General features: G+C 37.3%; 1 protein-coding gene across 4 annotated transcripts in view; it reads left to right on the top strand.

The window, feature by feature from the left end:
• RBM41 (RNA binding motif protein 41) overlaps positions 1-12,490 on the top strand; it is a 219,495-nt gene that overhangs the window by 125,201 nt on the left and 81,804 nt on the right. For 3 of the 4 annotated variants that reach the window (XM_045188491.2, XM_053917412.1, XM_071220310.1), the window contains one exon: positions 1,125-1,196. The exons of the other annotated variant lie outside the window; for it this stretch is intronic. In XM_045188491.2, coding sequence (XP_045044426.2) covers positions 1,125-1,196 — 72 coding nt within the window. The remainder of the gene's footprint in view (positions 1-1,124; positions 1,197-12,490) is intronic. 4 annotated transcript variants of the gene reach the window in all.

Genomic DNA, 12,490 nt, shown 5'->3' with positions numbered 1-12,490 from the left:
TATTCAGGGGTGTTGATAGAGGAGGTAGATAACATTTTTGACCTTTCCTTGGTGGGCAGTATAGACCTATAAAGAGTTAGTTATTCAGTTAGTTTGGATATGATTAAAGGCTTTTGAGCCAGGAGTAACATGAGCGTAGCAGTATTTGAAAATGATTACTCTGGTGACCAAGAAATAAAGAGTGGCACAAAAGTAGGTTTACAGTTGTTTTTTATGGAAAATAATACAATAATTAATAAATAATGAAAGAATGAACTCCACGTTTAACATACTCACAACTGTAAACCCACTTGGGCCCCACCCTGTATGATGAGAGACAGGAAGAGATGGAAGCAGGGGAAATGATTTAGGAGGTCATACAGTCACCTAGGCATGAAAATATGGACTAGAATGACGGCACGGGAAGTAGAAAGAGAGGTAGCTGTGGTTGTAAGAGACATTACAGAGGAAGAATTGGTAAAACTTGTTGCGTGAGACTCGAGGAGGAATATGTCAAAGGCAATCCAGATGTTTCAAGGCTGTGTGACTTAATAGTTGTCAGCAATAAAAAGTTTTATGGGAAAATTTTGAGGAAAATGATGAGTTTGATTTTGGACATGTTGAATTTGTGAAAATGGCAGGATCATTAAATGCAAATATTGAGGAGGCAGTTCGAAATGCAATAGTTGGAGCTCAGGGGAGAGGTCAGAACTAGAGCTACAGAACTGGGAATCATCTGTGCTTAGGTGAGAGGTAAAGCCCTGAGAATGAATGAATGATGTGCTAGAGACCATGGCCCTGGAAGAGCAGTGGGGAAGGAAGGACAAGAACAAATGAATTGGCTTTTGTAGAGACACATTATAGCACATTGATCGAGAACATGAGTTTTGGAGGCAGACTCCTGAGAAAATTCTGGTTCCTCACTTACTAGCTATAACATTTTGGGCACGTTACCACTCTATGCTTCAGTGCTTCATTTGTGAAAGGAGAATATATCAACGGTGGCTATATAGTAGGACTGTTAGGAGGATTGAGTAATACATGTAAATCACTTAGAGCAGTGCCTGGTATTTGGGGGTGGGTGGGTGGTGTATGAATCTGTTCTGTTTCCTATCTTTGAAACTCCTTGCTTTAAACCTTCACAGCATACCACAAAAAGACAAGTGCAGACAAGTACATGACCTCAATGAAGAGGAAGATAAAATTAGGCACAAAAGGCAAGTCGAGAGTTTTCTTACAGTGTTAGATTTAGGAATGTAACCTAGGGTCCCAGACTTCTAAGTTGAGTACTTATTTAATTCCATATCCAGTATATGATAATGTTTACTAGGAAATGATCCAGAGGGAGCATATTATTTTGGTATAGCATATTAATGAAAGGAGCTAGTAGAAGTTGTAAAACTTTTACATTTAGTGTTGTTGATTTTTTTTTCTTTATACCTTTAAGTTTATTGTACCAGGCATAAAAAAACCGTAATGTTTTTGTGATCTATTTCACAAGTGATTTTGAATATATTTATTAGTCAGTAAAGTAAAACTATTGATGATGATGATGATGATGATGATGACATAATAACTAATATTTTCTTTTATTTTTGGAATGAATTTACAATAAAATTGCCTGATTTTTTTATGGTATACAATTCTGTGAATTGTAAATAATGTAGGTTCATGTAATCACCACCACAGTCAGGACAGAGAACAGCTCCATCAAACCTAAAACTTCCTCATACTGTCCATCGATAGTCACCCCAACACCACCCATAATCTCTGGCAATCACTGATCTGTTTTCCATCACTGTAGTTTTATCTTTTATACAATGTCATACAAATGGAAGCGTATGATATGTAATCTTTTGAGTGTGACTTCTTTCGTTCAGTGTAATGCCTTTGAGATTCATCCAAGCTGTGTGTATCAAATAGTTCATTCATTTTGTTAAGTAGTGTTCCATTGCATGGACGTTCCAAAGTTTGTTTATCCATTCACCCATTGATGTGTATTTGAGCTGTTTTCAGGTTGTAATGATTCTGAATAATACTGATATGAACATCCTTGTACAGGTTTTTGTGTGAACATAAAATTTTTATTTCTCTAAGGTAAATTTCTATCAGTGGGATTACTGGGTCATATGGTAAGTGTTTAACTTTATAAGAAACTGCCAAACCATTTTCCAGAGTGGCTGAATCATTTTACATTCCCACCAGCAATGTATGAGAGTACAGTTGCACTACATCTTTGTCAGCATTTGGTATTGTTGGTATTTTAGTTATTCAATTAGCTGTGAAGTGGTATTTCATTGTAGTTTTAATTTGCATTTTCTTAGTGGCTAATGATGTTGAACATCTTTTCATATGCTATTTGCCATCCTTATATCCTGTTTGCTAACGTGTCCAAATCTTTTGCTGTTTTTTAATTGGGTTGCTTATTTTCTTCCTGGGAGTTCTTTGTTTTAACCACAATTCTTTGTTGGATATCTGATTTGCAAATATTTATCCCAATGTGTAGCTTATCTTTTCATTCTTTTAACTCCGTCTTTTGCAGAACAAATTTTTTATTGTGGTAAAATATATCTAACTAAAAGTGACCATTTTAACCATTTTTAAGAGTTCAGTTCTGTGGCATTAAGCACATTCACAATGTTGTGTGATCATCACCACCATCCACCTACACAACTTTTTCATCTTTCCAAACTGAAACTCTGTACCCATTAAACAGTAATTCCCCATCCCCCCTCCCCTCCATCCCTGGCAACCATCATTCTACTTTCCGTCTCTGTGAATTTCACTCTAGGTACCTCATGTAAGTGGGATCATACACTATTTGTCATTTTGTATCTGGCTTATTTCACTTAGCATAATGTCCTCAATGTTATCCATGTTGTAGCATGTGTCAGAATTTCCTTCCTTTTACAAAAAATATATTTCTTTATTTTTAGAGAGGGGGAAGAAAGGGAGAAAGAAAGAGAGAGAGAAAAACATCGATGTGAGAGAGAAACATCAATCGGTTGCTTCTCATACGCACTACCAGGCATGTGCCCTGACTGGGAATCAAGCTGGCAACCTTTTGGTTTGCAGAACAACACCCAACCAACTGAGCCACACTGATCAGGGTGAACCCTTTTTAAGGCTGAATAATATTCCATTTTATAGATACATCACATTTTTCAAATCCATTCATCTGTCAATAGATACTTGGTTGCTTTTACCCTTTAGCTATTATGAGTAACGCTGCTATGAACCTGGATGTATAAGTATCTATTTAAGTCCCTGCTTTCAGTTCTTTTGTGTATATACTCAGAAGTAGAATTGATGGATCATGTGGTAATTCTATGTTTAATCTTTTGAGTAAACACCATACTGGTTTCCATAGAGCTATACCATTTTACATACCCACTAGCAATGAACAAGGATTCCAATTCCTCCATAGCCTTGGCAACAATTATTTTCTTCTCTTATTTTTATAAAGCCATCCTAATGGGTGTGAAGTGGTATTTCCATGTAGTTTTGATTTGCATTTCCCTAATGACTAGTGATGTTGAGCATCTTTTCATTTGCTTTTTGGCCATTTGGAGAAATGTCTAATTAAATTCTTTGCTGTTTTTTTTTTTTAATGGGTTTTTTGTTTATTTGCTGTTGGGTTGTAGGATTTCTTTATATATTCTGGATATTGATCCCTTATCAGATATATGATTTGCCAGTATTTTTTCACTTTCTTTGTGTTGCCTTCTCATTCTGGTGATAGAGTCCTTTCATGCACAGAAGTTTTTATTTTTGATGAAGTCCACTTTCTCAATTTTTTATTTTGTTACTGATGTTTTTGCTGTCATGTCCAATAAATCACTACCAAATCTAATGTCATAAAGCTTTTCTCCTATATTATCTTCTGAGAGTTTTACAGTCTTAACTCTTACATTGAAGTCTTTAGTCCATTTTGAGTTACTTTATGTGTATGATGCTCCAACTTCATTTTTTAAATGTTGATGTTTAGTTTTTCCAGTATTACTTGTTGATAAGACTGTCCTTCCCCATTGAATGGACTTAGCATCCTCTCTGAGAATCATATGATCATTAATACAAGAGGTTCTCCATTCTATTCCATTGGTATAGTCATATATGTCTGTTTATGCCAGTGCCATGCTGTTTTAATTACTGCAGATTTGTAGTAAGTTTTGAAGTCAGTAAATGTAACAACTTCTGATGCAGACTCCGGCCAGTGGGGTCTGTGTGTTGTGGATGTGACGAACAAATGCACACAGACTACATTAGTCCTGTGGAGAAAAAGGGACGGTACAGGTACTCTCTTAAGAGGAGAGTCCTATGGCTGCTTCTCTCAAGGGGAGAGCACCTTGGCCACTCTCTCAAGAGGAGAGTGCCCTGACCCTTGTCTGGACAGGCTTTTATTGTTTCTCTAGGGTCTTATTATCTATGACATAGAATGTCGTTGTCTATATTTTAGGTACAATCAAGGAAATGAAAATAACAAATGCAGAAGGGAAAGGTGGTGAGCAGATTATGCTCCATCCTTGGGAACGTTCATACGGGCTTTGGAAATTACCTTGAAGACAGGCAATAAACATCTACTCTTTCAGACCAGGGCGAGGGAGTTTTAGCAAGAGCAGGCCGTAACAGTCTGGATGCATTTTCTGAGCCTGGTTCCCACAGGAAAACCGGTCTGAGGGTCTGGCTTCTGCCCACCACTTCGCTCCTGTCAGCTTTCCATACAGGGCTGAGTCACATTCACCATTTTCAAACAAATCGGTTCCCTACAAACTTCAACTTTGTTCTTCTTTTCCAAGATTCTTTTCTCTATTTGTGGTCACTTGAAATAACATATTAATTTTTGGATAGCTTTTCCTATTTCTGTAAAAATTGTCATTGGGATTTTGATAGAGATTGTATTGAATCTATAGATCACTTGGGATAGTATTAACATATTAACAATATTAAGTCTTCAATCCATGAACATGGGATGTCTTTGCATTAATTTGTGTTTTTTTCTTTCGGCAATATTTTGTTGTTTTCGGTGTACACGTTTGTTTTTTTGTTTTTTGTTTTTGCCTCAGAGAAAATGTTTTAAAGTTTGATACAATCCAGTTTGTCAGTTTTTTCTTTCATGGATCATGGTTTGTTTTTTTCATGTCTAAGTCCCTTTGTCTAACACCAGATTATGAAAAAGATTTTTTCCTTTGTCTTCTAACCGCTTTATAGTTGTATATTTTACATTTAAATCTGTGATCCATTTGGACTTTATGTTTATATAATGTGTGAGGTTTACGTTGAGTTTCACTTCTTTTCTTATGAATGTCCAATTGTTCCAGCACGAATTGTTGAAAAGAGCATTTTCTCCATTTACTTGCCTTTGCATTTTTGTCAGAAATCAGTTGGTCATATATTTGTGTTAATAATGAGCATCATGATTAATAGTGAAAGATTGAAAAATTTTCCCCAATATCAGGAATAAGACAAGGATGTCCACTCTCACCACTGTCTTTCACAGTAAAATAAAATTAGAAATCAATAATAGAAGGACATTAAGAAATTTACAAATATGTGGAAGTTAAATAACACTCTACTGAATAACCAGTGAATCAAAAAAAAGTCACAAGGGAAATTAGAAAATACTTTGAGATGAATAAAAACAAAACATCATATCATAACTTATGAAATGTAGAAAAAGCAATATTTAAGGAGATATTTCAAAGTGTAAATGCCCTTATTAGTAACGAACAATGTCAAATTAGTAACCAAAACTCATGCCTTAAGAAACTAAAAATTTGTTCAAACCCATAAAATGTACAACACCAAGAGTGAAATAATGTAAATCATAGACTGAGTAATTAAAATGTGTCAATGTAGGTTCATTATTTGTAAAAAATGTACCACTGTGATAGGAAATATTGATAGTGCAGGAGACTATGCATATGTGGGAACAGGGGACTGTGTGGGAAATTTCTGTGCCTTCCCTTCAGTTCTGCTGTGAACCTATAACCACTCTGAGAAAATTAAGTCTGCCCTGGCTGGTGTGGCAAAGTGGATTGAGTGCCAGCCTGTGAACCAAGGGGGTCACTGGTTCGATTCCCAGTCAGGGCACATGCCTGGGTTGCTGGCCAGGTCCTCAGTAGGGGACGCACAAGAGGTAAACACACATTGATGTTTCTCTCCCTTTCTCCCTCCCTTCTCTTCTCTGTAGAAATAAATAATAAATAAAATATTTTTTAAAAAAAGGAAATAAAGCCTTAATAAAAAAGAAACTGCAAAAAGAAGAGCAAACTAAACCCACAGAAAGCTGAAAGAAGGAAATAATAAAGATTACAGCCAAAATAAATAAAATAGAGAACTGAAAATATAGACATTTTTTGTTGATTAACAAACCCAATGTTGATTCTCAGAAAGAGCAACAGAATTCACAATCCTCTAGTTAGGCATACCAAGGAAAAAAGAAAGAAGACAAAATTCTTACACCCTGCTCTACATTGCTTCTTTTTTTTTTAATTGAGTATCTTTTTCTTATCCTTCACTTTCAATTTTTTAAAGCATCTAAATTGTAGGCAGCAAATAGTTAGATCATGTTTTCTTTTGAATCTGTTCTCTAATTCAATAGAGTGTTTCATCATTTATATTTAATGTATTTAATTGACGTCAGTTGATAAAGTAGTCTTTACAGAATCTGCCATTTTGCTATTTTTGTGTGTATATATCTTATATCTTTTTTGTTCCTCTCTTACTCCATTTATTCCTTAATGTTAAGTGGGTTTTTCCAGTATATCATTTTAATTAACTTGTTGCTGCGTTTACTATTTTTAAAGTTATTCTTTTAGTAGTTGCCCTGAGGATTATAATTAACATCTTAGCTTAAACAAGTTAGTTTTTATTAATACCAACATAATTTCAATAATATTCAAAAACTTTGTTTCTATTTGGGCCTGTTCTCTTTTTCCTCCTTTGTATTGGGTCTGCCAAAATTTCCACAAAGTTTTTCTATAAAATAAGACATATTTTTCATTTTCATCAATAACTTTATTGATTTGGATATTTTGAGTATGTTGTCCATTTCCCATGTGGTTTAACATTGATTGTTATCAATTAATGTTTGGATTTGATCACTATCAACTTCAACTGGTCTACCTGGCTGGGGAGCATCATCCAGCGAGAAAGCTCCAACATGAAACTTCACAAACCACTTTGACATGTTCCATCAGTCACAGCACTTTCTCCATACACCGCACACATCTTCTTCTGTGTTTCAGTTGCATTTTTACATTTCTTGAAATAATAAAGCATAATATGCCAAAAAGGCTACTTATTTTCTTCCACCTTCAGTATTAAAATGGCTACACAGAAATTCACCAATTTTCATAAGTTATTTTTTCTTTTTTAATATATTTATTGATTATGCTATTACAGTTGTCCCATTTCCCCCCCTTCACTCCACTCCATCCGGCCCACCCCCTCCCTTCCACATCCCCCCCCCATAGTTCATGTCCATGGGTCACACTTATAAATTGTTTGGCTTCTACATTTCCTGCACTATTCTTACCCTTCCCCTGTCTATTTTCTACCTATCATCTATGCTACTTATTCTCTGTATCTTTCCTCCCTCCCCCCCACTCCCCTCCATGTGATCTCCATTTCTGTGGTTCTGTACTTGTTCTAGTTGTTTGCTTAGTTTGCTTTTGTTTTAGGTGTGATTGTTAATAACTGTGAGTTTGCTCTCATTTTTACTGTTCATATTTTTTATCTTCTTTTTCTTAGATAAATCCCTTTCACATTTCATATAATAAGGGCTTGGCTATGAGGAACTCCTTTAACTTGACCTTATCTGAGAAGCATTTTATCTGCCCTTCCATTCTAAATGATAGCTTTGCTGGATAGAGCAATCTTGGATGTAGGTCCTTGCCTTTCATGACTTGGAATACTTCTTTCCAGCCCCTTCTTGCCTGTAAGGTCTCTTTGGAGAAATCAGCTGACAATCTTATGGGAACTCCTTTGTAGGTAACTGTGACTTTTTCTCTTGCTGCTTCTAAGATTCTCTCCTTCTGTTTCATCTTGGCTAATGTAATTATGATGTGCCTTGGTATGTTCCTCCTTGGGTCCAGCTTCTTTGGGACTCTCTGAGCTTCCTGGACTCCCTGGAAGTCTATTTCCTTTGCCAGATTAGGGAAGTTCTCCTTCATTATTTGTTCAAATAAGTTTTCAATTTTTTGTTCTTTCTCTTCTCCTTCTGGCACCCCTATAATTCGGATGTTGGAACGTTTCAAGATGTCCTGGAGGTTCCTAAGCCTCTCCTCATTTTTCTGAATTCTTGTGTTTTCATTCTTTTCTGGTTGGATGTTTCTTTCTTCCTTCTGGTCCACACCATTGATTTGAGTCCCCGTTTCCTTCCCATCACCATTGGTTCCCTGTACATTGTCCTTTGTTTCTCTTAGCATACCCTTCATTTTTTCATCTAGTTTTCGACCAAATTCAACCAATTCTGTGAGCTTCCTGATTACCATTGTTTTGAGCTGTGCATCTGATAGGTTGGCTATTTCTTCATTGCTTAGTTGTATTTTTTCTGGAGCTTTGATCTGTTCTTTTATTTGGGCCTTTTTTTTTTTTTTTTTTGTCTCGGTGTGCCCGTTATGTAAAGGGGCGGACCCTTAGGTGTTCACTGGGGCCGGGTAATGCTGGTTGCTGTGCTGTGACGCTGTATTTGGGGGAGGAGCCGAGAGGGAGCAATGGCACTTGCTCCACTCTCTGCTGGATTTCAGTCACTCCCCCTTCTACCCACAACCAAACTGGGCCCTTCTGGTGCTGATTCCCGAGTGCGTGGGCTTGTGTACATTCTGGGCCCCTGTGGGTCTCTCCAACGAACTCTCCTGTGAGGCTGGGAGTTTCTCTTGCTGCGGCCTCAACCCCCATGGGTGTTTTCAATCAGAGGTTTGAGGCTTTATTTTCCTGCACTGGAGCCCTGGGTTGTGTGGTCTGCTTTGCTCCCCAGCTGTTCCTCCCGGTTTATCTATGCCCGAATGTGGGGCCGCAGGGTCTGCTAGTTACAGCCTTGCCGAGAGTCCTCTCTGCCCCAGCTACCTGTCTCCGCCCCTCCTACCGGTCTGGATGAATGTTTCTTCTTTATCTCCTTGGTCGTCAGACTTCCATACAGTTTGATTTTCTGTCAGTTCTGGTTGTTTTTGGTTTTAAATTGTTGTTGTCCTTCCTTTGGTTGTGCCACGAGGCACAGTGTGTCTACCTACGCCTCCGTCTTGGTTGGAAGCCCCCCATAAGTTTTTTTAAGGCATGCTGATATGACAACTGTCACAACACAATCTAACAAAATTGTTTCAAATAAAGTTAAAGACAACTAAGTGCTGCTAGAGCCATCTTACAGAAAAACCAAATGAACTTTTTGGCCAACCCAGTGCTATTATTGTCATATGAATTACCTCTTTATAGATTTCAGGCTCATCAACAACTTTATAATTATTGCTTTATGCCTTTATCTTATAAGTCAAAAAGGACAAGAAAAAGAGTTGCAAAGACAAAAACATTTATACTGTCTTTATTTTTACCTATGCAGTCAACTTTAGTAATGCCCTTTCCTTGTGTGGATTTGAGTTACTGTATACTGTCCTTTTATTTCAGCCTGAAGAACTCCCTATCCTTTTTCTCATAGGCCAGGTCTGTTAGTAATGACATCTCTCAGTTTGTGTTTACCTTAGAGTGTTTTAATTTATCTTTTAATGTATATGTATACCTATATCTGTATCTATATCATCTATCTATCTATAGACACTTTTTTTTTTTTTTGCCAGACATTGAATTTTTGTTTGGTGATCTATTTCTTTCAGCACATCAAATATGTCACCTTACTTCCTTGGCCCCTATAGTTTCCATTGAGAAGTTAATCGTAGGACCCCTTGTCCATGAAGAATCTCCTTTCTCCTCATGCTTTTAAGATTCATTCTTCATCTTTCTCTTTTGATAATTTGGCTACATGTCTAAGTGTCTCTTTGGACAGACTCCAAGTACATCTCCTTGAGTTTATCTTTTTTGAGGTCTATAAAGGTTATGTGATGTGTATTTTAATGGTTTTAATCAATTTGGGGAAGCATTTCTCTCCTGAGATTTCCATTATGTACATGCTTGTATGCTTGTTGGTCTCCCGCAGGTATCTGAGTCTCTGTTTTTTTTTTCCATTATTTTTTTCTTTCTGCTACTCACATTAAGTAATCTTCCTCAGATGAGGTAGTCAACATATCGCAACGTCTACTGGTTATTCTGTCAGCTAAGACCTTCTTTTGAGTCCGTTTACTGTATTTTTTATTTCATTTATTGTAGGTTTCAACTCCTGAATTTCTATTTGGTTCTTAATTTTAATTTTTTATTGTAATATAATTACAGTTGTGTGCCTTTTCTCCCCATCCCTCCACCCCAACCCAGCTGAAACCCCCTCCCTCCCCAACCTCCACCCTCACCCTGGATTTTGTCCATGTGTTCCTGTAATCCCCACTCCGCACTGTCCCCTCCCCACTCCCCCCTGCCCATTGTTAGATTGTTCTTAACTTCAATGTCTCTGGTTATATTTTGTTTGCTTTTTTCTTTTGTTGATTATGTTCCAATTAAAAGTGGGATCATATGGCATTTGTCCCTCACCATCTGGCTTATTTCACTTAGCATAATGCTCTCCAGTTCCATCCATTCTGTTGCAAAGGGTATAAGCTCCTTTCTCTTTGCTGAAGAGAATTCTATTGTGTAAATATACCATTGTTTTTGGATCCACTCGTTTCCTGATGGGCACTAAGGTTGCTTTCAGTACTTGGCCATTGTAAACTGTGCTGCTATGAACATTGGGGTGCACAGGTTCTTTTGGATTGGTGTTTCAGGGTTCTTAGGGTATAATCCCAGCAGCGGAATTGCTGGGTCAAAGGGCAGTTCCATTTTTAGTTTCCTGAGGAAATTCCATACTGTTTTCCACAGTAGCCTCACCAGTCTGCATTCCCACCAACAATGAACTGGGGTTCCCTTTTCTCCGCATCCTCTCCAACATTTCTTTCTGGATTTGTTTATGTTGGCCACTCTGACTGGTGTGAGATGGTACCTCATTGTGGTTTTAATTTGCATCTCTCTGATGGCTAGTGATGCTGAGCATCTTTTCATATGTCTCTGGGCCCTCTGTATGTCTTCCTTGGAGAAGTGTCTGTTCAAGTCCTTTGCCCATTTTTTCATTGGGTTGTTTGTCTTCCTGGAGTGGAGTCGTGTGAGTTCTTTATATATTTTGGAGATCAGGCCCTTGTCTGAGGTATCATTGGCAAATATGTTTTCCCATACTGTTGGTTCTCTATGTAATTTGCTGCTATTTTCTTTAGCCTTGCAGAAGCTTTTTCTTTTGATGAGGTCCCATTTGTTTATTCTTTCCTTTATGTCCCTTGCTTTAGGGGACATGTCTGTGAGGATGTTGCTGCGTGGAATGTCTGAGATTTTCCTGCCAATGTTTTTCTCAAGGACTTTTATGGTGTTATGACTTATATTTAAGTCTTTTATCCATCTTGAGTTCATTTTTGTGTGTGGCGTAAGTTGGTGATTGAGTTTCATTTTTTTGCATGTAGCTGTCCAGATCTCCCAACACCATCTGTTGAAGAGGCTGTTTTTGCTCCATTTTATGCTCCTGCCTCCTTTGTCAAATATTAATTGACTGTAAAGACTTGAGTTTATTTCTGGGCTCTCTGTTCTGTTCCATTGGTCTATGTGCCTGTTTTTATGCCAGTACCAGGCTGTTTTGATTACAGTGGCCTTGTAATACAGTTTGATATCAGGTATTGTGATCCTTCCTGCTTTGTTCTTCTTCCTCAAAATTGCTTCAGCTATTCGGGGTCATTTATGGTTCCATATAAATTTCTGAAATGTTTGTTCTATATCAGTGAACTATACCATGGGTACTCTAATAGGGATAGCTTTGAATCTATAAATTGCTTTGGGTAGTATGGCCATTTTGATGATGTTAATTTTTCCAATCCATGAGCATGGTACATGCTTCCATTTGTTTGTGTCTTCCTTAATTTCTTCCTTAATGTTGTGTAGTTTTCTGAGTACAGGTCTTTTACCTCCTTGGTTAGGTTTATTCCTAGGTACTTTATTTTTCTTGTTGCTATATCAAATGGGATTCTTTTCCTGATTTCTGTTTCTGCAGTTTCGTTGTTGGTGTACAGGAATGCCTTTGATTTCTGAGTATTGACTTTGTATCCAGCTGTTTTGCCCAATTCATTTATTAGGTTGAGTACTTTTTTGGTGGAGTCTATAGGATTTTCCATGTACACTATCATGTCATTTGCAAACAGTGACATTTTCATTTCCTCCTTTCCAATTTGGATGCCTTTTATTTCTTTTTCTTGTCTGATTGCTGTGTCTAGGACTTCCAATACTATGTTGAATAGGAGTGGTGAGAGAGGGCATCCTTGTCTTGTTCCTGATCTTAGTGGGAAAGCTCTAAGTTTTTGTCCACTGAGTATGATGTTGGCTGTAGGTCTCTCATATA

Source organism: Desmodus rotundus, chromosome X, assembly GCF_022682495.2.
Source record: "Desmodus rotundus isolate HL8 chromosome X, HLdesRot8A.1, whole genome shotgun sequence".
NCBI classification, from domain to species: Eukaryota; Metazoa; Chordata; class Mammalia; order Chiroptera; family Phyllostomidae; genus Desmodus; species Desmodus rotundus.
The sequence above is the reverse complement of the archived record's forward strand: the minus strand, read 5'-3'. Positions and strand labels throughout refer to the sequence as shown.